This window comes from Typopeltis vanoorti, chromosome 22 (genome assembly GCF_054136105.1).
Source record: "Typopeltis vanoorti isolate ZY-2024b chromosome 22, IOZ_Tvanoo_1.0, whole genome shotgun sequence".
NCBI classification, from domain to species: Eukaryota; Metazoa; Arthropoda; class Arachnida; order Uropygi; family Thelyphonidae; genus Typopeltis; species Typopeltis vanoorti.
This window is the reverse complement of record NC_143570.1, coordinates 6,847,563-6,872,463: the sequence shown is the minus strand read 5'-3', so window position 1 is coordinate 6,872,463 and position 24,901 is coordinate 6,847,563. Positions and strand designations below refer to the sequence as shown.

At 35.3% G+C, this 24,901-nt stretch overlaps 1 protein-coding gene across 1 annotated transcript in view; it reads right to left on the bottom strand.

Annotated features, from left to right (window-relative positions):
* Sse (extra spindle pole bodies like 1, separase) overlaps positions 1 to 24,901 on the bottom strand; it is a 505,458-nt gene that overhangs the window by 256,493 nt on the left and 224,064 nt on the right. The window contains exon 10 of the mRNA XM_090412041.1: positions 16,019 to 16,309. Coding sequence (XP_090268167.1) covers positions 16,019 to 16,309 — 291 coding nt within the window. The remainder of the gene's footprint in view (positions 1 to 16,018; positions 16,310 to 24,901) is intronic.

Genomic DNA, 24,901 nt, shown 5'->3' with positions numbered 1-24,901 from the left:
TATGAACGAAATTGAGAAAGAGGCCTGGACTTCATTTACGATGGTTACGAATAATTTTCTTGGAAACAAAAAAGTGTGCAATTACAAAGATCTAGTGGAAACAATGCTTGAAAATTTCCAGTGCCTAGGTTGCAACATGATCATAAAGCTTCATTTCCTACACAGTCATCTTGATAGATTTCTCGAGAATTTAGGTGCTGTAAGCGATGAACAAGGCGAAAGATTTCATCAAGACTTAAAAACTATGGAGGATCGGTACCAAGGAAGATGGGATTCTCACATGATGGCCGACTACTGTTGGAGTATTCAAAGGGATTGCCAAAACAGAACACACAGCAGAAATTGCTACAAACAAAAATTTATTCCCTGAAACTCATGTGTAAGTAAAATTGTTATTTTTTTATAAATATTCTTGTAATTTTAAATGAATACTGTTAAGTAGTTATGTATCTAATTATCGGCCTCTCTCGCATTCAAAGCGCCAGTACGTGTCGTTGCAGGTTCTTATGCATTTATTCATTTACTAACAAGCGAGAGCAGTGAGCACTCCGATTCTGATCTGCACACCACTTTGAATAATAGGCTATATAATCGGGAATTTTTCGAATTTCTTGATAAAAAGTTATGAACAGATTTTTAAAAGTACATACTTTCAGAAAATAATATTAAAAAATCGATTTTTTGATTCTCTAAATAGTACTGCCTCCTTAAAATTATCAAAAACTTACAACTTAGTAAAAAGAAAATCCCATAGAGGAAAAACCTGATGTGATAGAGAAAAATGGGTTTGATATTTGAAATCAGCGCACCCAAATTAGTAAAAAACAAGTCTCATATAAAAGTCAGCAAAAATTGTGTTGGACAGTGTTCTTATTATATCCTTTCTTTTAGTATTGCACGGTGATCGGCATTCATTTCGGAAATTATGGACTTTACAACCGTGTTATAAATAACTATTTTTAATTTCCCGACATTTCGCCCTTCATATCAAGGTCATCATCTGGAGTATATACAAATATACAAGAACAAGCTGAGTTACATTTCACACAGTAAGCTAAAGAAACAATGATTTGATCACTGGTTATTCTGGCATGACCTCTAGCGAAAAAAAAAAAAAAGATACAATAATATTAAAAATTAATTAAATATTTATAAACTACATCAAAGCTAAATTCTATTTAAGATAACATGGGAGAAACATTCTTTCATATTGATAGTTTTCTTACAGTAACAATAATGTCCTATTTTTAACATGACAGTTGTTATATTAGATTTAAGATTCTGGATTATCTACAGTCCTATTCATAGTTGGCTCTTAGGAAGAAAGGTTCTGTGGGTAGAATATGTGCCTTCCATATGATTGGGATTTTTAGACTATCATTATTGTTCAGATTGGGGTGGTTGATAAGAATTTCACAAGCTTCCTTAAATTTCAGTTCATACCATGTTTTGGTGTGATGTAAACAACTGGTGCTTTTCCAGTCAATTCTACGTAAAGTGTTCAGAGCATGATCAGAAAGGCCAGCTTCACCATAGTTATTATATTTAATGTGTTGTTTATGTTCCTTTTGTCTGATAGGAATTGTGCATCCTGTTTCCCCTATGTATGGTAGATTACAGGTGCAATAAATAGTATACTCCTGGGTGGGCCAGCAGAGGGAGTGGGTCTTTGGATGAGTTCAGTAAGCTTTTTAATTTTGCAGGAGGTTTAAAAGTGGCTTTCAGGATGTATTTCTGTAGTATTCTGTTTACTTTATCTGATGTCCCTTTAATGTAGGGAATGGTTATAGTTTTATTGTAGTCTTGTTTATCTTTGTTTTTTATTGATGTCTTATAGAGAATTTTGTTAATGGTGTTTTGGCTGTAACTATTTTTTAGAAAAGTATTGGTGATAACTTTAAATTTGTCTTCCGGTGCATGTTCATTGGAGCAGATCTTCAAAGCTGTTTTTTAGAGTATTAATGACACCTAGTTTGAGTGCTAGGTGGTGGTAGGAGTTCATGTGTATATATTGGCCAGTATGTGTCGGTTTCCGGTAAACAGTGAAGGAAAGATTGCCAGAAGGAAGACGTGTGACAAATGTATCTATAAATGGAAGTGTGTTCTGTTTTTCAATCTCAATTGTGAACTATATGCGTTTGTTTTGTTTGTTTAGGTGGCTAAGGAAAATGTCTAGTGTCTGATAGCCATGTGGCCAGATCACGAAAACATCTTCAACATATCTAAGTCAGACTTTGGGTTTTAAAGGAGAGGAATCTAGAGTATGTTGATCAAAATGCTCCATATAAAAGTTAGCAATGGGGAGGGGAACGTTAACAACCAACCAGAAGCAAGAAACAACAGGAATCACCAATTGCATGCAGGTAATAGTAACGTAGTTAAACTATCCAACCATGCCTTAAACAAAAATGAACTCTCGCTATTCAGCAAAGGTATATCATGCCAAATACTATAGCAGATAAAAAATGTTTAGAAACCACCACAACATTTTAAATATAAATTATAAGAAAACAATAACAAGCAACTTAACAAAACACGAATTAACAGCGGTGAAATCATTAAATCAAATCCGAACATCGTAATAACTAGAGCTGATAAAGGAAGTGCCACCGTTATTCTAAACCGAACTACATATTTAGAAAAAATGAATCTGCTAGTCTCGGACAATAGTACAAACCAACTTGTTAACTACAACCCACTAATAGAATAAAAAAGGAAACAGAGAAACTACTTAAATCAATTACTACATGGCCCGAAGATACAGTCAAAATATTACCTCCGCACTACGCTCGTACCCCGAGAATTTACAGACAACCTAAGATACACAAACCAAATACACCACTCTGGCTAATAGTTGAAGCTATAGACAGCCCGAATTATCACCTAGCCAAGAAATTAGTGGCAACACTCAAGGAGTTGCTAGGTCATTCCCCCTCCTATATCAGAAACACACAACACTCATAATCAAAGACATTACATTACAAAAAGATGATTTATTAGTCAGTTTTGACATCTCTGTCCTCTTTATGAATGTCCCAATCAATCACACAATCCTTCTTTTACAGAACAAATTCCCTCCAGATATCACGGTGCTCTTTGTGCATGTATTACGTTCTGGTTATTTTGTATGGCAAAACGCTTTCTACCTACAAAATGCTTTCTACCTTCATTGTTTACTGGAAACTGGCACATATTGGCCAATATATACACATAAACTCCTACCACCACCCAACACAAAAACTAGGTATCATTAATACTCTAAAACACAGGGTTTTGAAGATCTGCTGCAATGAACAAGCAGTGAAAGGCAAATTCAAAGTTATCAGCAATACTTTTCTAAAAAATGGTTAGAGCCAAAACACCATTAACAAAATTCTCTATAAGACATCAATAAAAAACAAAGATAAACAAGACTACATTAAATCTATAACCATTCCTTATATTAAAAGGACATCAGATAAAATAAATAGAATACTACAGAAATACAACCGCAAAGCCACCTTTAAACCTCCTGCAAAATTAAAAGGCTTACTCAACTCATCCAAAGACCCACTCCCTCTGCTGGCCCACCCAGGAGTATACTGTATTTATTGCACCTGTAATCTACCATAGATAGAGGAAACAGGATGCACAATTCCTATCAGACAAAAGGAACATAAACGACACATTAAATATAATAACTATGGTGAAGCTGACCTTTCTGATCATGCCCTGAACACTTTACATAGAATTGACTGCAAAAGCACCAGTTGTTTACATCACACCAAAACATGGTATGAATGCAAATTTAAGGAAGCCTGTGAGATTCTTATCAACCACCCCAATCTGAACAATAATGATGGTCTAAAAATCCCAATCATATGGAAGGCACATATTCTACCCACAGAACCTTTCTTCCTAAGAGCTAACTATAAACAGGACTGTAGATAATCCAGAATCTTAAATCTGATATAACAACTGCCATGTTAAAAATAGGACATCATTGTTACTGTAATAAAACTGTCAATATGAAAGAATGTTTCTCCCATGTTATCTTAAATAGAATTTAGCTTTGATGTAGTTTATAAATATTTAATTAATTTTTAATTTTATCTGTATCTTTTTTTTTTTTTCACTAGAGGTCATGCCAGAATAACTGGTGATCCAATCATTGTTTCTTTAGCTTACTGTGTGAAACGTAATTCAGCTTGTCCTTGTATATTTGTATATACTCCAGATGATGTCCTTGATATGAAGGTCGAAACGTCGGGAAATTAAAAATAGTTATTTATAACATGGTTGTAAAGTCCATAATTTCCAAAATGCGATTATTAATGTAACTAAAATAATCTTGTTTGAAAAAATGAGGATTAACTGATAAAAATGTGAATGATGGTTAGTCCAATATCATATAACTCATACAGACATGCCATCACCCTCTCTGCAGGAAGGAGTTGAGAAGATGACTATGGCTTTTGTAGAGCTGAGCTTATTCTCATAACTGCTTCTTTACAGTCCCTGCATATATTACACTGCCAGAATTCGATTTCAGGCTTGATCTGATGAAGCTTATTACAAGTCTCTCTATTTCATGATGACTGTCACTGGGATAAAAGTTTGTGTCTGATATCTGTGGTAATCAGTGTATGGAACAGGTAGCTATTGAAGGCTTGAGAAATTAGATGACCTAGCTGCGGTATCTGCAGCTTCATTTTCTTAAACTATGTGCCTTGGAATCCAACAGAAGTGTACATCCAAGTGAAGCTTTCATAACTGAGAGAGAGCATGTTGGATAAGAGATGGCCCTTGAGGATTCTGCAGTTCTAGAGAGCTTTTTGCTTGCAGAGAACTTTGTGATACACTTTTGATAGCAGTGCAGTGTAATGTAATCTAAGGCAAACTTGATAGCATACAGCTCAGCAGTGAAGTTGTTAGATTCCAATGGATCTGAGCAGATATGCTGTCTAGGAAAATATCAAAAGATCTCACTAGAGCTTCTGATTTTTCTATGTAGACAAGAACAAAATCAGAATATTCTAGTCTGTGTGCGTGAAAGATTTGTTGGAAGACAACAGTAGGGATGAAATATTTGCATAGCCTGCAGAAAGAAAAGCTGCATGTTGGTATGAATGCTACAATGGAAGTGTAATTTAGTAGCATATGTGCTATGTTGTGAACTCCAGTATCTAGATGTTGTAAGAGCGCTTTTATTTGCAAACCAAAGGATCATATCACAATCTGATGGGGGGTTGCAGATTCTCCCACTGTGGGCAAAAAATTGTTAGCCATGTGGAATGGTGTGGCAGGGATTTTATTTTCATAGCATATAGTAGAGAGCTGTTGACATCAAAGCAACAAAAGGTGGCTCGTTTCTCTTGATGTAGACTAGAAATCAGAGAAGTTCGAAATATTCCAGTTGCAAATTCTTGTGGCTTGATGGTACGTCCTCTGCCAAAAACAGAGACTTAGGATAGTTAATCAAGTTTTGATCTAATCGATGCACGACAAAATCAAACATCTGTCGGCACCTCAAGAGGTAGAAGATAGGGAGCGAAGGATGTTCAGAGCTTTATGGCACTTATTTTGCAACTGCTGTATGTGAGAAAAGAAACTGGGTTTCTTATCACATGTGACCCCCAAGAACTTCGCTCTGAATTATGAGTTTGGATAGACCACATCTGCAGCAAAAGTACTGCACAAACTATCTTCTGCTGATAAAATCTGAACCCATTTGCAAGCACCCATTTTGCTCATTGCAAAACAGGTGCAGCGAGCTAATGGCTTGTTGCACCTGTTTTATAACCTTATATTACACGAATGACAGAAGACATCCACAATCCACAAATAAAAGACATCACTCAGAGGTGGAGGAAGTTGTTCAGTTGTCAAGTTAACCTTGACTGCAAAAGTGTGATACTTAAAACTGAGCCTCGTGGGATTCCCTCATGTTCAGTATACAGTCAGGAGAGAGTGGTTCCCACTCTGTCTCCTGACTTCAGATTCAGATGGATAAAAACAGTTCTTGATGAAGAGAGGGAGATTCCCTCTGAGACTAAAGTTGTGTAGGTCTTTCAATATTCCAAATCTCCAATCACATGCTATTTTACAAATCAAAGAAAACCTATACTAAGTGCTCGCACTTCAAGGAAGACATCCTGAATGGATGCTTCCAGTTGGAATAGTTGATTGATTGTTGAATTATATTTACAGAAACCAGATTATATTCTGTAAAAAAAAAGTTATTACAATCCAAAAACCATAAAACATGAGAATTAACCATTTTTTTTTCAGAATCAAAATCTTGCTCATTGGTGATTTTGGATTCTTCCCTGGCTAAGGAAAGGGAATAAGAATTGCCTTTAAGCTAGGTAGCTTAAAAACATTCTGAAAGAATAGTCTGTTGAACAAGTACAGTAACTGACCCTTGGCAACTGGTGACAGTGTTTGATCATCTCATAATGGATGTTATCTGGTTCAAACAGCAGCTGAGATGCATTTAAGCAAAGCAGCTTTAATTTCTTCTTTTGTGAATGACTTCATGTATTCTTCTGTGCTGCTTGAAGAGAACACAATTTATTGTTTTTCTGCTTTACATTTTTGGCAAGCGACTCGGGGAGGCTGCCATTTTAGCAGATATCTGACTGAGAGTGTCAGCAATAGCTGATGGGCAGGCAATTTTGTCTTAGAGTTCTTCACTACTAGTTGTGCTTTTTATGAAAAATGTGTATTGGATTCAGGATTGCTTTTGGCTCTGATGATGGATGAGTCTTGCTTGGGCCCCCATTCAAAAGCAATGATGTTTGTTGTTGTGAGGTATCTGCGGAAGATACTCCGATTTTTTCTGGGTTTCCTTAGCTGCTGCGTATTTGGCATTCTATTATGGTTTAGGAAAAAGTGGAAACCAAATGGATGTTTTGGGAACTGCAGTTGTGTAATACATTGTCACATGGTTTACTGCATCACTGATATACTCCTCTCCACATGAAACAGGAGCTGACTGTCGTAGAACTGAATGCTGCTAGGGAGGAGGAGGAGGTGTGTGAGACCTGAGAGAATATAAGAAATCTGAATGAGAGGTTTGCATGACAACTGTTTCAACATTTGTATTAAGTGGGACTTACTGGATGGAGGGGGTATGGCTGCTCACAAGGATTGCAACTCTTCCTTGTACAGGTCTGTTCGCCTGTCATGTACTTACAAATGATAGCTACATTTCATAATCATCAGCCATCACCATGCTTTGAGTATTTTTCCTGCAAGCAAAAGCAGACCAGTTTATACTTTTGAACGACAAAACCTCTATGTCATTAATGTTTTGACAGAATTTATGACAGTTCTATTGTGCAAATTTTTTCATTATTTCTTTTTGGCGGTATCATCTGGCTTCCTACACTGAGAGGTTTTATTTTCATTGGCATTGGATTTTTTCTTTTTGGGGAACTATGGATGGTCAAAGTGCATTATTTCTTTTTCATCAGGAAAAATATCCAAGATATCATCAAAGTAGATTCCTAGGGCACTAGATTTTACTTCTTGTGAATGGGTATGTGTGTGGGGGGGGAGGGGATGAAGGTATCCATGCCATCTATTAATGGTTCTGGAGGCATGATCCTCTGTGGTGCACATTTAACTATTTTTTTTATTTTTAATTAGTGGATTCATTCTCATATAGTAGTACAATTTTGGCACTTCCTCAGGAGTGAACCTGTATTCATTTTTTTTCTTTAATGCCCTCCATTCCTTTCAGGGACGTTGTAGTTATGAGAAGGTGGGATCAACATAACTATTAAGGACCCTGCTGACACTTTCTTTGCAGTTGCCTTCTCAGTACAGGAGGATTTACCACTAGATGTTGCTACATTTGTGGTGTACTGCTTCCTCGCCTCCTGATAGAGGATGCTCAGCTTGATAGTCCCCCTTCAACCTGAACAGGCATCTCTCATGGAAGAAACAGAATGGAAATAGAGATTTTAAGTGGGAAACTCTCTGAAGTGAACATGTATACAAATACCAGATTTTAGACCAATACTGTAACGAGCGCACGGAGACTGAGGGATGTGCTAGGTGCAAAACTCATTTAGAATTAATGGAATGAAAACAGCATAATGAAATAATTAAAACAATATAATAGTTCCAATATTCTGTCTCTGTAACAGAGAGAGAGAGAGATCATCTGAAGTTAGATGATCCCCATTTGATTGCATACAAGGTGTCCCAGGTATGGTCAGCTAGACCTGACTGACCCTAGGTGTGGTGGCAGATCCAGGTTTGTCCATAATATTACAAGTTGCAAGAACAAGCAGCAACCATGAACACACTTGAAACAGATGGACAGGGAGAGAGTTTATTTTGTTTTAGTTGTCACATATCCAAGGCATCGTGAGATATGGCGCATCTCATCCCGTGTGAACCTCCATTTCTTCTACAGATTACCAAATGTAAAGTTGGAATGTTAACATGTACATACTTTACTCCCACGAAAAAAAAAAAAAAAAGGACAAAAGCATCCAGCTATTATTTCTCCCTAAAAAGCTGTTAACTCTTTCCATGTACTCATTTGCTCATCATACAAGACTGAAATATATTACTTTCAAGTAAATGGTCAAAATAGACTGGCTGCAAAATTTGTAACTGCATAGTTGCATCTATTTTCCTGTTTAATGATGTCTGGTAAGAGTACACTGATACCACATCTCACTGTTATCTGAGTTATAAGTTCAGCAAAATCAAAATGCTGATCCACTAAGCGCAATGGTTTATTTCTACTGATTAACTACTGCAATAGGGGTGCTTAAGAGTCAAAGCTGTATAACTGAGAGGAGACCTCCACATAGCCTTTAAAGGAATGCGGAGAACCGACCAGAACTTCTGAAATAATGTCCAATCCTCACCTTCTCATGGTGCACCCTGTTGGGTATCTACCTGGATACTGAACGAACGAGGATGGGCTGGCAATTTGGGATTTAGCCGATCAAATTGTAATTCTTATTGGGTTAAACCAAATTACAAAATGATGGTACAACATGACAAAATTTCATGCTGGCTGGGGCGTCCCCAGGTTAAACAAGGTCCCCATTGTTTTCAGGGAACCAGGCTAAAGAGCGAAAAGTCAGCTACTGGAACAAATCTGAAAAAACACCCCAACTCAACATCACCAGAGTTAAAGATCAGTACTATAAACATATGAAGCCTGAATGGCAAAGAAATGGAGCTAGCTGAGGAATTACATAAGTACCAGATCTACATAATATGGGTGACTAAAACAAAAAAGACAAAAACTGGTGAGATCTTTCTGAGCAATAAATACAAAATGTTATATTCAGGCAATGACAATCAAGGAAAAGAAAGAGTAGTCATTGTATTTGACACTAAATACGAGGCTAATCTTCTTGAATGGCAGGTAGTCTCAGGTAGAGTGATGTGGGCAAATATCAGAATGGGGAACTGGACAATGAGACTTATTTGTGTCTATGGTCCCACAGAGGGTTCTACTAAGTTAGAAGTGGAGGAATTTTTTGAGGCTTTAGAAAAAGCAACTGACACAATGAAAAAAAGGAAAAGTTGGTCCTTGTTGGGGATCTAAATAGCAGAGTAGCAAATGATTGTCAGACATACAAAAATATATTGGGAAAATTTGGAGAAAAGAGCAAAGCTAATAATAATGGCAAATATTTGTTGGATTTCTGCTCAGAACATGGACTGGTTATTACTAACACCATGTTCCAACATAAAAATGTGCACAAATCCACATGGAGAGAAGAGGCAAGAAATAAGAAAAGTCTGATTGACTATGTTATTGTTGATAGTGATGTTTTCTCCCTTGTGCAGGACACCAGAGTGTACATAGGATTTGAAATTGGAAGTGATCACTATTTAGTCTTGAGCAGGATAAAATTGAATTTCATATTGAAAAGAATAACATGTAAGAAAGTTTTAAAGTAAATAAAAGTTAAGCAGCTCTCAGATGTGAACTGTAGACTAAAATACAGAAAGATTATTGAAGAAAAAATTAAAGAGTTTGAGAACAGCAACCAAACTTTAGAGATTCAATGGAAAGCCTTGAAGAAAACCTTGATTGATTCAGCCAGAGAGGCATGTGGTGAGGTTGTCTACAACGACAGAAAAATCAGAACTCCATGGTGGACACAAGAAGTTAAAGAGGCAGTGCAGGAAAAGAAGAAAGCATATCAAAAGATCCTGGCAAATAAGTCAGCTTGTGCTCTTAGAGAATACAGAGACAAATGTAAGAACGCTAAACACTGTGTAAAACTAGTTAAACAAAAGTCATGGGAGGACTTTGGCAAGATCATAGAAAATAAATATCAAGAAGGTGGCAAAATATTTTGGAGGTTGTTGAAGAAGCTTAGAAATGGAGGAAAGAGTACTGTAAAAGGAGTTAGAGATGATAAAGGTGACGTGAAAATGGGAGAAAAAGATATCCTTGAAGCATGGAGTAATTACTTCGAGAAATTGCTAAATGAAACTAGCAGTGATAGCACAGTGGTAAAAAACCCTCAACAGGCATACAGTCAGGAATACATATCCATACTTGAAGTAGAAAAAGCCATCAAATGCTTGAAATGTGGAAAGGCAGCAGGAGTAGATAATATTCGACCAGAAATGCTAAGTATGGTGGTATAAAAGTCTTACAGTGGCTGCACTGCATAGTTCGAAAAGTATGGACAGATGGACGAATTCCCAATGATTGGAGTAGAGCTCTCATAGTACCCATATATAAAAAGGGAAATAAAACTGAATGTCAGAATTACAGAGGTATTTCCCTACTAAGTGTTCCTGGCAAGATCTATGCAAGTATACTCTTGAGAAACGGTTGAGAAGAATTGTGGAAGAAAAGCTTGTTGAAGAACAAGTTGGATTCAGGCCAAATAGAGGCTGTCAGAATCAGATCTTCACTTTACGACAAAGAGTCGAGAAAGCATGGGAATATAAAGATCTGTATTTAAGTTTTGTCGATTTGGAAAAGCCATAAGACAAGGTGCTAAGAGAGAAGCTATTCAATATGCTACAGTTACATGGTGTCAACGGGGCATTATATCAAGCAATACTTAGTATCTATATGAGTTGTAAGTCTGGTTAGAATTGAAGGAAGTACAGGAAGATGGTTTAATGTTAAATCTGGTGTGAGACAAGGATGTACATTATCCCCTCTGTTATTCATTATCTATATGGATCACATTATGAAGGAAAGTGGTATTAAACCTGATTTCAAAATTGGAGATGTTAATGTCAGCTCTTTGCTTTATGAGGACGATGTTATACTTCTAAATAAATCTGCTACGAGTCTGCAAGATTTCCTGACTAAATTGAATAACTGTTGTAATGGATATGGTATGAAAGTCAGCAATAAAAAGACAAAGACAATGAAAATAGGCAGAATCATTGAAAATGTCAACTGTATTGTGAATGGAGAACTTGTGGAACAAGTGAAACATTTCAGCTACTTAGGCACGATTTTTACTGAAGATGGTAAATTAAATATAGAAATAGACAACAGAATCAGCAAAGCTGGTATAGTAGGAAATCAATTGAATAAATTCATATAGAATAAGAGAGAAATTAGTTGGAACACTAAATTAGCTGTATACAAGACAGTGTTCAAACCAGTTTTAACTTATGGATCTGAGAGCTGGGTAAGAAGTAAAACACTTGATGAAACACCTAGAGACCACAGATATGAGAATCCTGAGAAAGATTAGAGGCGTGAACAGATGGCATCAATGGTAATATCACATTAAAAATTAGGATATTAGGAAAGAACTTGACATTGTCAGTATCCAGGAATGCATTAGCAGAGCTAATCTCAGGTGGTATGGTCAATTAAACAGAATGGGCGAGGAAAGACTGGCAAAACAAGTGTTCTCTGCCAGGTTGGCAGGAAAACGACCCAGAGGAAGACTAAGATATAGGTGGATTGATATGGTACAAAGTGCCTTAGAGCAGCGCTTCCCAAACTGTGGGCCGCTGCCCCCCATTGGGGGCCGTTAGTTTTGTTGAGGGGACCGTGAAATAATGAAAAGAAATTAAAAATGTTTTAGGATTAAGTGTGCCATGTCAAATGTCTATATAAGATGCTAAAAATGTAATATTTGCATTTGATTTTTGCGATATTGGCTTTGTACATTTTGTATTGAATATAAATACAATAAATATTATAATAATATATGTCTGTATTATGAATTATTTTTTGATGGGGGCAGTGAAATATTTTATTTTTTTCCAAGTGGGCCTTTATATCCATAAGGTTGGGAAGCACTGCCTTAGAGGACAGAAATATAAGATCTGATAATATTGGAGTCTTGACAAGTAACAGACTGATCTGGAGGAAAATTGTAGATAGGAAGTTAGTAATGATGTAAATTTTTCATGTAGTACTATCATATCCTGTACACCCTTGAGGGTACATGGCAGGAATTTGATGATGATGATGAACTACTGCAATAAGAAATGAAGAGTATCAAGTGCACCTTTCAAATAGTTTACTGTCATTTCAATGAGAAAAGATTAATCCTTCTTTTCAAGAAGAGAGGGTTTCTATCTAATGCATAATGGCACCACAGAAAGTATCATCAAACGCTTATGTTTTATTATTCTGCTGGTTATTACTTTCTGCCTGCTGTTTGATACTACTTCCTATAATTTCATTTAGGGGGCAACTTCTATCATTATACATGGTGAAAGAGCTGAGAATAAACTGGCAATATAATTACAAGGAAGAAATGCAGACATTAAGAAGCAAATTGGCTGAGAGGATGTTCATGCCAAACCCTATTAAATGCCTTGGAAATGCTAAGTGCAACATCACATGTTGCACTTGGCATTTCCAAGCTGAACATGTGATGTTGCGCTTGGAAATGCTATGGAAATGTTTCTCCAAAACTTTCCATAGCATGTATATCCAGAGGTGGGTGATGTAGGCAAGATCTGCTGTGGATTTTGCTTGATAAAATCAATACTGTTGTTCACTAATTAGTTGATACTCTAGGTACTGAAGAAATTGACTCTTGATAGCCTTTACCATTATTCAGAAAAATAAGCATGCGAGTAACAGAATGATAATTTGATGGCAAATATCTCCTTTTTCTTTTTTGGAATAGGCTGAATATGAGCTTGCATCCATGCATTTGGAAGGGTACAAGCTGAATGTAATATAGTGCAGAGATGATAAAGAACAGGTGCTAGTTCAGGAGCCCATCTCTTGAATACAATTTGTAGGATTCCATCAGGACCAGAAGCCTTCTGGTATCCAGGTTTGTCAAGATTCCGCTGATGTCTTTCTCACATGATACAATGTTCCAGATGAAGATGATTTGACTTGGTCATCTCTTTTGGAGTTGGATGAGAAAATGACTGCAGGAGATTTATCTTAGCTGTAGTTTATCTTTAATTGTAGCTTTATCTTTAGGTGATACTGCAATACTACTATTAACATTTGGGTGATAAGAGGGAAGACAAGGAAGAAGGAGAAGGGTTGTGCCTAATAGCTTTTGCAAGGAACCAGAATGCATGACTATCATTGCCATAGGTAGCAATGGGATATATACTATGATTTCTTCCAGGGATGGGGGGGGGAGTGATGAAGATAAATGTTAAATATTTGGAATGGCATAAGGATATGCACCATGATAATCAATATAAGAATTAGAGAAAAAGAAAATCAGAAGACTAGTAGTGGGTAAAGAGGTAATTTTGAGGTCTACCTCCAAAAGAGATGGACACCAACAGTGACAATGCAAAATGATTAATTTTTGGAAATGTAAATTTCCTGCATTTAGTCCTTTCGAAATCAGTTTTGGATATTTTTTTGGTAATTTTTTTGCAGCTATTTCAAGTTCTAGCATAAACAGAAAAGAAAAATTTCAATAAAAGCAAATTGTGATATGTCTGATTTTTCTCTTGTACAGCCTTAATGATACATCTTTAACACTAAGCATTAGTGTTAAAGAATGTTTCCATATCAATAAGAATTGTTTCAATGATTCTTTCAGTGCAAATGTTAATAAGAAGGTTGAAAACAAAATTCAACTAATGCAATAAGGCAGAGGCATCACAAAGTTCATTCCACTTAACATAATGCCAGCAGCAAGTAAATGAGAGTGACTGTATGAGTATTGCTCCATGGAAGAAGAAATTAACTCTAGATTATAACTTGAATTGCCTAGAAGATAAAACAACACTCACTGTATATTTCAAAGGACCACTACTGAGAAACAGATCAAGAGTATTTTGAGAATTTCTAGGGTTATTTGGTAGATACATAACAATTTGTGCATATTGGTGATACCACTTCCTCAGTATATCCATCTGTGGGATAAATGCAGTTTTGGAAAATGAAAGCCGGTTGGAGTTGTGAACATTAAAATCTTCAAAGAAGATGGATTAATTCAATATAAGAAAAGGCTAACTGGAGAATATCCACAATTTAACCACCCATCATGTTGCCTTTACACATCAATCAAAATATGGATGTTACGTGTGTATTTGAAATATGGATGTTACTAAATTTGAAATAATATTCAGATACCACTGAAATAACATGGATACCAGTAGAAAATGGTTGATACATTTCATCCACATGGATGGATGGACATTAAAAAAGTACAGAATGGTTGGTGGCATTCAAGGAATGAGAGACAAATGAATATACAAGAACAAGACAAACATTTTGAAATGGAGATTTCTTGGCCAACTCAAATTGTCATCCTTTGACCGAGTTTCTGAAAACCAGAGACATGAAATTCAAAGAAAGGGATCTGAACTGCTCAGTTGATTGTTGAATTTGTGTAACATGGGTTGTCATGGAGAAAGATGATTCCACAGGAAAGTTTTCCAGGCAATTCTTGATGGTTGTACAAAAGCATAAAAAAAGGGAGGGCTAAGCATGACATTAGGATCCATAATTGCTTTGCCAACTCTTTTGATGTTCATGTTCCAGCCATGCTTTTCTGTGATTCCAATTCATAATGGGAACACTACATTTTACCATCAGCCACTACATGGTTCAGAAACCTGCTGAAACCAACATATTCCTAAACATAAAGTCATAATTTATATAACTAAGTTTTATTTACAAAATTAAAACTATAACCTTTACAGTTAAAAAAAAGTAGCCTAACATTACTAGCATCCATTATGAACATATTTAAAACTTTCTAAAGTTACTCTGATAAATAAAAATGTATGGCACTTGCTGGTAACATATCATATGGTAGCAAAAGTTCTATAAAATGGAATGAAAATCACACACTGATACCAAGGTCTACTATTAAAATCCAATAATAGTCAAATGTACTACCGAGTAGTGCTGTGTCCTATTTATGTGCTACGGCATAACATATTCTGACTACCATCCTTGGCAGGAATGTCAGCTCTTTTTTGCAATTTCTGACAACACGAGCAAATATGTGCTAACTTTCTGTGATAAATCTATGAACCTAAGAATTTTGATCCTTATTGGATGTATCAGGAAACTAACATCAGATTTCAAAGTTGCATCAACCAGCCTTCACTAGCATTTAGTGGCATTCGGGAGCCAGACAGAGTATAAACAAATAGTACAAACAAATAGTACATATCAAGCAGGCTTCTAATACCACTGTTATATAATGTACTCTGGAGCAGAAACTCATGCCACCTTTCTGAGATTAAGTTTCCTAAGGTAGACATATATTTAGGCACTACAGATCACCCTTTGTGAATGTTGTATTTTTCTGGACATAAGGAAGTATATTAAGATAGTTCCTTACGTCCAAAAGGAACAATATTAAGATATTTTATGCAAGTTTTAAATTTAAAATCTCAATTCCAAATTGGAAGCATCTAAAGAGGAAAGCATATGCCACCTACTATGAAATTAATTGTTTTCAAGGCATTAAACTTATCTTTTATCTGTAAACCAAGTTTCAGATCTAATTTCTAACTACAAGTACATTAAAACAAATATGCATGCAGACCTTGTGAATTACTTATATAAATTAAAACTATAACACGTTTTAAAAACGTGTATAATAACATAACTTACATTATGTGCACATTTAAAAATTTCTGCAGTTCCTCTGATAATGTCTAATAATTCTTCCGATACAGCCGTAACAAATAACGGAATCCATTCTTCTTTTGGATTTACAAATATTTCTAACCACAAATTCAAGGCTTGATTCAAAGGCTCAAATGATTCAAGTTCAACAGAAAGATTAATATGAGGAAAGGCAGGATTGATGTCACATTTATCATTTGTGTCAACTTCTTCTCTGAGGTCATATTTTGTATCATTCACTTCTGATGGTAATACTGGAAATTCACATACTTTTCTCTAAAAAGAAGGAAACAAAATAGATGTACAAAAATCTTATAGAAAAAATCCTCAGCTGCCTACCTACAGCACTAATGTACTATAGGTTTACAATTTTTTGTGGGTATAAGAAACATACACAAAATAGAACAAAAGTGTTAGAGATTATCTAAATTTTATCAAGAATTATACACAAATAAGGGGAAAGAAATAGAAAACAACAGTTGAGAAAAAGATGTTGCCATCCTGGTTGGCCAAGTGCTTAGTGTATCTGCTCTCCGGCCAAAAGGCTGCGGGTTCAAATCCCACCATGGGCATGGATGTTTGTGATTGTCTGTGAAAATACTAGTGGTGGTGGTCAGAGGCAGATGATGTTGGTGTAGATGATGAAGGTAGTTGCGTTTGGTGGAGACGAAGAGTTGTAGAGTCTTTGGACTCCCTGAAGGTGTTATGCAATAATAATAATAATAAAATTACAAATATACAGTCAAAAATGATGAAGGTAAAAAAATGCATCACAAAAATGAGAACTGAAAAGGTACCTGGACTTGCTAGAATACTAATTGTAAATGCCATGTCATAAGCATCTCAAGGGAAGGATATTAGCCCTTCATTTGAGATTAATCACAGAGAACACTAGTGGAAGCCCATGATAAAAGAACTGATTGATTTTTATCATTTCTCAAGTGGCCAATAAGAATGAATAGCAGCAAGCAATTCCAGCTAGTCATTTCACTAATGCTTGTTAGTTTTATTTACTGTAGACCTTTTTTCTTTATGCTGGGATAAACCGCGAGCACGACTTTTACTCCACCATAATTTTGGGCACAATTGTAATGAATACTCATAAATCTCTGCAGTCTGGAAACAATAACTATAATAATCAGAATACAATGTAATTACAGAGATTTGGATAACTGCAGTACACTTAATCTAAAATAACAGCCTATTTATTATTCAATAACAATAATCTTCATTGCCTAGTTTAAAATATAAATGACCAGTTTGTGAACTGCAATAAATTATTAGGCTTTCTAATTAAAAAAATATAAGAAAGCCTGTGTTACAGGCATTATAATGAAATAGTTTTTAACAATATTAAGTTAAATTATTACAGGATAAGCTAATGGACTAGTAGTTCAGAAATCCATATTAATATTAACAATCTTCTTTAGGTGGTGGATGTTGTATAGACAGAAAGCAATTCAGAGCCCGACCGTGGAGTTAAGATACGCAAAACTGAAGCAAAACTGAATGAGTTAAAAAGTGAGAGGGAAAACTCCCCTAATAGGGTGCAAATTTGTGATAATAATGAGATTGATATCCAAGTAAGAACTTTGATTACACTATTTCCAGCTCAGAAGAATGTTGGTACTAAACATGAATTTTACAAGTCCATTATTTTTGTCCAAAAATAATGTATATATTTGGACAAAAATATATTTTTGGACAAAAAACAAGTCGATCATTTAAAATTAAATGTTCGTATATTTTTAAACGACATAATTAGATAAGTCTTACAATTATTCTATTATTTGAAATAAGCAATATTTTATGCATTAGTCCAATTTATATATCTTTATAAAATCTGGATCATAAAATGATTTCATAAATTTATTAAATTTAGATAAATAAAATATTTTATAAGTAGTTATTTGTAGAAATTATTTAATGTAAAGAAAGGGGATCAATGAACACATTTACGATAAGAACGTGACTACATGACTTTGAAAACCACTGCTGTAAGAAGTCCTATGGGTTTAAGAAGTTATTTTCCCAGTGGACATTGTTAAAACAAGATCCAAAAAAAGGAAACTGATCAGGCATGGCAGGAAGCTCACATTTCATAATGGAGAATCTGATTTCACCTCTCAACGTTTTTTCTTTCTTTCTTATTATTATCTGTAAGCCTTCTGAAAATAAGAGAGAGAAATAGAATTTCTGGATACAAAAGAGGTGACTATAAACAGAGTTAAGCTCAATAAGATCTGCAGATAAGAAGCCCATTATTTCCCAAAACAAAAAAGGACTTACAGATTGACTTTTCCTGTTTAAGCACAACAGGAAAAGCATTCTGGAATGATAAATAATCAGAAATGTATGGAACTGACTAAAATACCACAAAGCTTAATCATTTATAAATACAACTGAAAAGGTTTTGAAATTTGGATATTTAGGAAGCCTCCCTAAAGAAAATAAATGCCAAGTCCTCAGAAAGTAATTAACTCCAGAATAGTCATGAATGAAGCAGCATTCATGGTTATGTAGAGTTTAATAACTACAAATGCTATAAATAAGTCTTAAGGAAGCGAATACTAAACTCCTAATATGAAGTATTATCAGAAACATGGAAGGTGGCCAAACTTAACAGAGATAAGAACAAATAAAAGTTTTAGAAAGAGTAAATTCTTTACAATATTCAAATGAGAATATTGAAATAACCTAATTGTGCACTTCGCAATTACTGAGAGTAAACTAAAGAGAAGAAAAGAAACCAATGGGCATCCTGGAGGATGCCCAACAAGGACATTTATCAACAAAACTGAAAGAAGACAAAAAGGGCAACCTACTCAGAGATCGGCCAACTGGCAGATTACAGAATAGCTTGGAGTGAGATGGTGCAAGATTCTGTCAACCAATCAAGAGAAACTCAAGAGAAACTCAAGAAGAATCTTCTTCGTATTATTATTAGTAGTAATTAGATTTAACACTTCAAATGCTGTTAAGTACATATCGAATGAAAGTGGGGGATCGATAATATTCAACTAAGAAGTTACAGCAGGTTAAACTTTGGCACTGATGACAGCATTGGTACTGCAATTACTGACGTCGCTCTTTCTTCCATAATGACATATTGCCTTTAGTAGTGCAAATGTTGGTTGTGACTGATTTAAATCACTGAAAAATTTTAAATGAGTCAATAATATTAGAAATTGTATTCAAATTAAGGGGATATTAAATCCCACATTGTTTTAAAACTGAATAAGAAACTCAAAGATTGGAATCAGAGAGTTTCATGGCGAATATAGTAAACTATAAAAGTATCGGCGTTTACTAGTGTGAGCTAATGCAAGTAGTCCTAGTACGTAGTACAATCTTAGAAATTGTCCCTTCCGACTGGAAATTTTTTGCAAAGATTCTACTATTCCTAATAATAAAAAAGGAAGAATTAAAGATGCAGTCCAAAAACTGTTGTTGAGAAAGTAATGAGGAAATTCATTTGGGTTCATATTCAGAGTATCCTTTCTAAAATTGCTTTTTTTTTGTTTGAGCAGAGCATGGTGGGTGATCGATTTTGACATCTCTGCTAAATCTGTATATTACGTTTGTGGCTATGATGAGATTTATTTCGATTTCAACCATTGAGTATTTGAAACATGATTCCATTGATTATGTGCCAAATGATATTCAACTGAGAAATCAATTAAGAAATTGGTTTGTATGACAACAACAAAAGTAGCGTTCAGAGAAGTGACTTCTGGAGTGCAGAGTCAGATTATAGATGGCATATCTCAGGATTCAGTTTAAATGGCCCTTATAGTTTAATATACTCATCAGTGATGTAGTTTCAAATAATAGGAATAACCTCTCTCTCCACCAGTGAAATGAATCTGGGTTGGAAAGAAAAATGTTCAGATAAGCTCAATTCTCTTTAACGATCTCGAAAGATTTAAGTAAGTGGGAATTAGAATATAATACGGCAAAAATGTAAAATATATGCATTTTGGTCAGAAGGCAATTTTAAATGGATGATCTTCTGGAATAGTTATTAAACATAATGATATGGGTATTACCAACCTAGTTAGCTAGGTAGACAGTATATCAGTTCTCTAACCAACAGGCTGTGGATCTGAATTCTGCTGTGTATATGGATGTTTATGAAAACGTCTTTAAGTGGCAAATAAATTTTACCTCGGGGCCTGCCTCTTACTGGAGACATGAAGTGACTTAATAAAGTTATGTTGATCTCTAGAGCAGGGTTTTTGGATTATCTAGTCTCTTTACTACTCATCTCAAAGTACTAATGTACTATATAGGTCTCTATCTTTTACGAGTGCGATTCACATAAAAATATAAAAAAATAAAAAAAAAAACATGGTCATCAATAACAACTTCAGAAATCATATCAGCAACAGAACTAGTAAAACTTGAAACACTGTAAGAATAAGACCTTATGATCCTCTTATATGTCTCCTGTTAGGCCAGTACTGGATCACTAGATGATCATCCAAATTTTTAATGGATACCAAGAGTATCAGGTATAGTCACAGAAGATTCATCCAGAGTGTACTCAGGATTTGGACCATCTTGTATGAAATTCGGCTGGTAATAGTGTGAATGAATTTAACTAAGAGAAGGGAGGAAACTAAACTGGCGTTTGCAAATTAGTTCAGAAAATATATGAAGTAGATAATTGGATTCTATTGCATTTTGGTCAGAGCAAAGCCCTCTAAGGGAATATAATTTTAAAAAAAAAGCGAAGAAAACAATTTAGAACTAATATAAGGGCTTTTTTTTTTATGGTAACTCATGAATGATTGGCCCTTGACAGAGCTGTAGTACAGATAATTTCAATAGTTTTAAGAATGAATTGCATAAATATTATGATTACCAAGATAAAATATGGGAAATAAAAGGTGTAGCCGATATTAAATAATATCAATTGACATATGGGTTATAAATTTATGAAAATAATATACTATTAATATTGACGAGTTATTTATATTGTTGTTGGGTTGGATTATTTTGAATTATGTCAGAAGCAACTAAGGCTATGAAGGGTGTAATATGCCTGTTAATTGCATGTATTTTTCTAGCTGGTTTGGTTTGCCTGTTTTGCAGCAAGCAAAACTCGAGTTTTTGGGAGGGAAAACCCCTGCATATCCGGTATTTTAAGTTTTTCCAACTGAATGGCATTGTTGTTATGGACTGAACTATGGAGATTTACCATATTACTATATTTATAATAATTAGTATTAATGTACTCGCTAAAGAAGATTAATGTAAATAATTAGTATATGTTAATGCTTTATTATTATTAATTACTATGATTATCACTGATTTCAGATTTATTCACACTAATAGATAATTACTTATAAGTAAATTAGCTGAGGGAATGCATTTGCAACAGCAAAAATCTGAAAGCATGATTTATTATCAACTTAGCTCAATTAATGTGCTCGTAAGATACTAAACAAGAGTCCGCCATTTACAATTACACAGAATCAGGATAAATATTGTACCAAAAGCATATTTCATCAAATTATGTAACTCTTGAAGCAGAAAGCTTGAACCTATACTAAAACAATATCCAGATAGTATCACAAGTCTCTCCATTTCAGGACAGCATCTGAATCTAAATAACCAATTCCTTCCACTTTTCCTCCACTGCTGAAACAGAACCAAAAAATTTCCTATTTATGAATATCACAGTGATATCCATTTTGATCAGCACCAAAGAATAAACATATATGGATTTGGGGGGGGGGGGGGGAGAGAAAGAGTGCACAACTTTTTACTAAGCACATCATTTTGTATAACAGGGTTATGCAGTGGCAGTTAAAAGCTTCAACTAGGACAAGGTTGTTTAACACGCATTACACCACCATATCATGTGAAGCACGATTCATTCGTAGCATGCACTACATCAAATTTGCATGGATATGCAGAGCCAGTATTCATTAACTATCATCCACTTGTTGAAAGTTTATTTTTCACTTGGTCAGACTATAATAAATTTAGTTTAATCCTTTATCGAAGTGTGTGCAAACAAAGTTTGCGCCTGAAAGTATCTTCAGGACTGGGCTAAAGTGGTACAACACCGGGTGACTCCTTGCAAAGGTTGAGCAAGCTACCAACACTCCTATCTCAGTATCTCCCATAATGCAAAATACATCTCCTTGCGGATATGTATAATGTTATGCATTAAGGGAAGAGCACACACTTGGATAAAGGATTAAACTAAATTTATTATAGTCTGACCAAGTATAAAATAAACTTTCAAAATCTTTCTCTAAATCCAGAGTAATTTAATAAAAAGGTGGCACACCGTTTGGCAGCTCCTACGGGAGGAGATGACCTTGCTAATGCTTCTGCCTTGGTATCTTCACTTCGGCCTGGCTCCCACTGAAGAGACCTCAATAATGGTCGAAACTAGTCTGGGTAGTGGCCTTCCCTTAATGCATAACATTATACATATCCACAAGGAGATGTGTTTTGCATTATGGGAGATACTGAGATAGGGGTGTTGGTAGCTTGCTCCACCTTTGCAAGGAGTCGCCCGGTGTTGTACCACTTTAGTCCAGTCCTGAAGATACTTTCAGGCGCAAACTTTGTTTGCACACACTTGGATAAAGGATTAAACTAAATTTATTATCATCCACTTGAAGCAGTGATTTTCAGTAGACTCCATATTAATGTTTCAAAACATTGTGATTCAAAATGTTGGTGGATACTGTATTTTATATACCGAAGTCTGTAAATGAGATTCTATGCTCTAAACAAAAGAGTGATTATAATAGAGAACTTAATATTACTTTACCAAACTTTGTTTGCATTTTTTTTTTTTTTTTTTTTTTTTTTTGCAAAAGAGAGAGAGAGAAGCCTAGAGTTAAGAGAGAAATTACCTTTTTTTTATTTCCAAAAAATAGTTCTGAACAACTCATGAAAATGGTACATGACATGGTCCTTTCAGTAAATAAATGTAATAATAATAATCTATATCCTTGTGTGATTATGTGAAATGAGAATCATAAGAGTTGCTAAGTGCTGCAACTCAACAACACTTTAGCAGACAGGTCGCATGATACTCATATTACAAATCATTAGCGCCAAAATTTGATCTACTATTCAATCTAAAACTTATTCGACAGTTTGCCAACTTAAAATTGTTACATGAAATAATAATAATAAACTAGAGCATTCAGAAATAGCCAAAACCATTCCAAAGAGCACAGTTTCTTCCTACACCACAAGACACTTCTCTACAACTTGAATTGTTCAAAAGGTAGTTTTGGACACCAGAACTATTGGAAGTGGAAATATTGGACACCAGTCCAATATTTCTGAAGATTACAACTGCAAATTCAAACGAATCAGCTTATGGCAATTAGTATAAAAACTGACGATTTTGAGTACAAAGCAGGCACACATTCAAATTTTTAAATCGCATGCAAAGGGGTCACATGGTAGCACTCAACAGGATAAAAGGCAAAAGGATGTGCTAAGCAAATTGTGTTTGAATAAAAGCTCTTTTCGTTAAGGAATAAACTTGCAAACTTGGATGTCTTGTAACATCTCAAAGACATCATCTAGATGATTTCATGAAGGGGGGAATTGTTGGAAACCTTGAAAAAGGTTGTACAATTACTGATATTGCCAGAGAGTTTGGAATTTCACATAGTGTTGCATCCAGGCTCTGGGCAGCATTTCCAACCAATGGAATATGTTCCAGGCATCTGCTAAGAGGTCACCTTTGCTCTACCACAGAGCACGGAGACAGATTTTTGGTTATAAAAGCAAAACATAATTGCACCACAGCAGGTCAGCTTGCAAGTTGCTCCATTCGAGCAAAGTTAAGCAGCTATCTTAAAAAACTGTGGCAAGATGTCTGCGACAAGTAGACCATATAACAAAAGTGGTAATTAATTTACGGAATTAACAACGCATATGAAGTATATTAATTAAAGATAACTTTAATGAATCACTTCTATATTTCGGCAATGTCACATTGCCATCTTCAGGAACATAAAGATATGGTATGTGCACTAAGGAACTAACAAAGCAAATGAGGAAGAAAGTAGGAAACTAATTTTGTTCCTAAAGTCCTAATGGTGTGCCCTCTTGCAGGTTAATTTGGTAGTCTTGGCAGTTGGGCTGAAGTTCTCATAATGAAAGTCTCCCAAATTTGGGGCAGTTTCATGCACCCAAATTTGTTGAGGTTAGGAACGTTTTTTAGAGCTGCTGAAGATTCTTTGAATAATCTTTCGTATTTAAACTTGCTGCGATGGATTATTTTTGTTTTCTTCCAAAGAATTTTATGGTGGGTATCTAAGGCATGGCCTGCCAACCCAGAGCAGCTGTACTGGTGAAACCGGATGTAGTCTTGGTGTTCTGAAATCCTGATATTTGTTGTTCTGCCTGTTTGGCCAAAGTAGGACAATTTGCAGCTGCAAGGGACCTGGTATACACCAGGTAGGTCTAGGGGAAGTGGTTGGTCTTTGGTAGAGCGGATAAGGGATGCCAACTTTTTATATGGTCTGTAACAGGAAGTAAGGTCATATTTTTTGAGGATATTAGTTATTTTTTCAGAGGTGCCCTGGATGTAGGGGATAGTGATAGACTTGGTGTAGTCTTTATTGTGGAGGGGGGAGGGGGGGTTGTGGTTTATAGGTTTTAGTATTTTTTGGATTTTTTTGGGGTTATAGCCATTGGCTAAGAAAGTGTTGAGGATGTGGTTTAGTTCAATAGTCAGGGCCTTGTCATCTGAGCAGATTAATTTTGCCCTGTTATATAGTGTTTTTATCACCCCATATTGTTGTGATATAAAAAGTTGGCATCCCTTATCCGCTCTACCAAAGACCAACCACTTCCCCTAGACCTACCTGGTGTATA